This window comes from Cibotium barometz, chromosome 5 (genome assembly GCF_041138505.1).
Source record: "Cibotium barometz isolate CiBa-2024 chromosome 5, ASM4113850v1, whole genome shotgun sequence".
NCBI lineage: Eukaryota > Viridiplantae > Streptophyta > Polypodiopsida > Cyatheales > Cibotiaceae > Cibotium > Cibotium barometz.
Window position 1 is genome coordinate 22,892,413 of NC_141050.1, and position 2,815 is coordinate 22,895,227.

Sequence of the window (2,815 nt, forward strand, 5' to 3'; positions counted from 1 at the left end):
ACGCACATGATACATAGGGTTTCTTAGTAGTACACCTCTTGAGACTTCTTGAATAAGGAAAATTATCCAGCATGCTATATATCATTGAAAAGATCGCGACGAACTGTAGATTCCTTTTTTGGTTTGATTTGCAAAAAATTAACCATTAGCCCATTTTTTAAAGAAAAAGCTAACATGGCATTTCTTAGAGGGTTATTTTTCAGTCCAAAATTTGCTTATAGCTAGTTGGCTTGATGATGAACAAGGGACATATTATGCAATTTATTATGTCTACTCTCTACAAAAGGCTTGCTATATCATTGAGATAGTAGTGAGTTACAAAAGAGCATCGATGTCTCCGTCATAATAATCCTCTGAAATTTCGAGGGTTAATCACACAAGGCTCAACATTTGGTTCTGGTATAGCCAAGTGGTGTTTTCCCTCATAATATGAGGGAAGTGTTGTATAGTGTGAGAAGAGCTGAGAAAATGCTTATTATAACTTTTGTAGCAAGCAGTCGTAGCATTGCTAAGGCAGCATTGCTAATGTGTCAGAAAAGAGTTGGGGGCTGATTCGTTACCTTGCGACTCTAGTGCCACAATATTTGAAGCCTAGCTAAAGTGTCACTATTAGCAAAACTTCAACAAGAATCGAGGCTTTAGTGAGGTGGCCCACCAAATTTTCCTTCAAAGCATGCTACCTTTTGCAAAGTGTCTCATAAAAAGCCTTGGTATGCTGTGATAGTGATACTATTGTAGTGACGCCATTCATGTCAAACTTAATTTACATCATCTTGATTAAAGTGTGTTATCCATGCCAACACCTTCATTCCGGTGAGGACAACTTTCTTCAGCGATGTTTTGTTGAGATTAATAGAGCACAAAGCTTTTCAAAAATTACTTAAGAAATTGGGTCAAGTATCATTTTCTACCTCAATGGCATAGACTACCCATTCCTTATTCTTGTTCTTAGTGCTTCACTATAGGAAAACCCATTTCCTTGGGGTAAGCGAGAGAATGCCCAACCTTCATCGTTAAAAAATTGAGGCGTGTAGGAAAGCACAACTCGAATTTTGAAATTTTGAAAGTGTGAGTATTGGAATTGACATCGTCATTAACGATACAAGGTCCTACATTGTACAGACTTAGGCGCGTTGGCACACGCGGACGTTGGACTCCGTCTCGATAGGCTGATAGCCACGAGGCCAAGATATCTCTCTCTCTCTCTCTCTCTCTCTCTATATATATATATATATATATCGCTGAAGGTTTCTCACATAACACTCATCAGCTTTTTAAGTGTGGTTGTTTGACTAGCCTTTGCATCCCTCCACCCCCGCACCCACACACGCATCACATACAATCTCTGCTTGAACTCTACGTACGTTACAGCTCCTCTAGCTCTTGGAGATCACCTCTGCAAATTCAGCTCCATCTGTGATCGATCCGGCACACTTCGCTAGCTTATAGCAGGTGCAGTGATCAGTTTGATTGAATCAAAGCAGATTAATATGGGCGTGAGCAACCATCTGATAGGGATCCTCAATTTCCTCACCGCCCTTCTCTCCATCCCCATATTAGGTGCCGGCATATGGCTTGCAACCAAGCACAGCACAGACTGCATGCGCTTCCTGCAATGGCCGGTCATCATCATCGGCCTGTTCTTACTGCTGGTATCTCTGGCGGGGCTGGTGGGCTCCTGCTGCCGCGTCACGTGGGTGATGTGGGTTTATTCCGCGGTGATGCTGCTCCTCATTGTGTTGTTGCTGTGCTTCACGGTGTTCGCCTTCGTGGTGACCAACAAGGGCGCCGGCGACGCCGTCTCCGGCAAAGGATTCAAAGAATTCCACCTGGGCAGCTACTCTAGCTGGCTGCAGAAGCAGGTGAACAAGGCCAGCAACTGGGACAAGATCAAGAGCTGCCTGGCCGACTCCAAGCTCTGCAGCCGCCTCGACGACGACTACACCACCAGCGCCGCCTTCTCTAGCGCCGACCTCTCCCCCATCCAGGTATGCAAGAAGGCCATCGGATTCATGGATATTGCTCTCAAATTAAGGGGCGCATTTGCTCATAGTTCATAATATAGTTTTCTATTGACCGCTTGCTTTGCTCAGAATTAAAGCGTATACTTAATTTTCAATGTTGATGATCATGCAGTCCGGATGCTGCAAACCTCCCACCGCTTGCAATTTCACCTTCGTAACCTCTACCAACTGGACCATAATCGCAACCAATGAGGGCGCAGACGCAGATTGCCAAGCTTGGAGTGATGATGCCTCCCAGCTGTGCTACGCCTGCAACTCTTCCAAGGCGGGGGTTCTTCAAAACGTGAAGCAAGACTGGCGCAAGGTCGCCATCGTCAACGTCGTCGTGCTGGTGTTCCTCATCATCGTCTACAGTGTAGCTTGCTGCGCTCTCAGAAACGTGAGGAGAGAAAAATCCTACGGTTATAATGCCTAAGCACGGAGTCTCTCAAGGTCATGTTCACAGTCCCACCATCTCTCGAGCCCATGCGTTAATTTTGTTTCTTAACATTTTTTCAGAAAACGATATCTTTCATAAAACGTGTGGTCATCATTAAGTCTCCATACTGCCGATTTAATTTTAATGATAAAATATGTGCTCCCATGATCGTTTATTATGTACCGATAGGTCTCCATGTTCCTGATTTGATCGATATAAAGTTGCGACCTACATCCTATTTTTGAATCATTTCATGATAGTACATGGTGTGCCTCAGGGATTGGTACGGCATCATCCAAAAAAACGGCCCTGTGTTACAGAGATTCATAATTCCTCCTTATGGCTAGTTGGATTGATGAACAAGCGACATGCT

General features: G+C 44.3%; 1 protein-coding gene across 1 annotated transcript; it reads left to right on the forward strand.

Annotated features, from left to right (window-relative positions):
• Window positions 1-1,274: 1,274 nt before the first annotated feature.
• Window positions 1,275-2,557, forward strand: LOC147638218 (tetraspanin-8-like). The gene is made up of 2 exons (XM_086795168.1): window positions 1,275-1,988; window positions 2,137-2,557. Exons 1-2 carry the CDS (start codon window positions 1,491-1,493, stop codon window positions 2,437-2,439), a joined length of 801 nt encoding a protein of 266 aa, XP_086651294.1. The 5' UTR covers window positions 1,275-1,490; the 3' UTR covers window positions 2,440-2,557.
• Window positions 2,558-2,815: the final 258 nt, after the last annotated feature.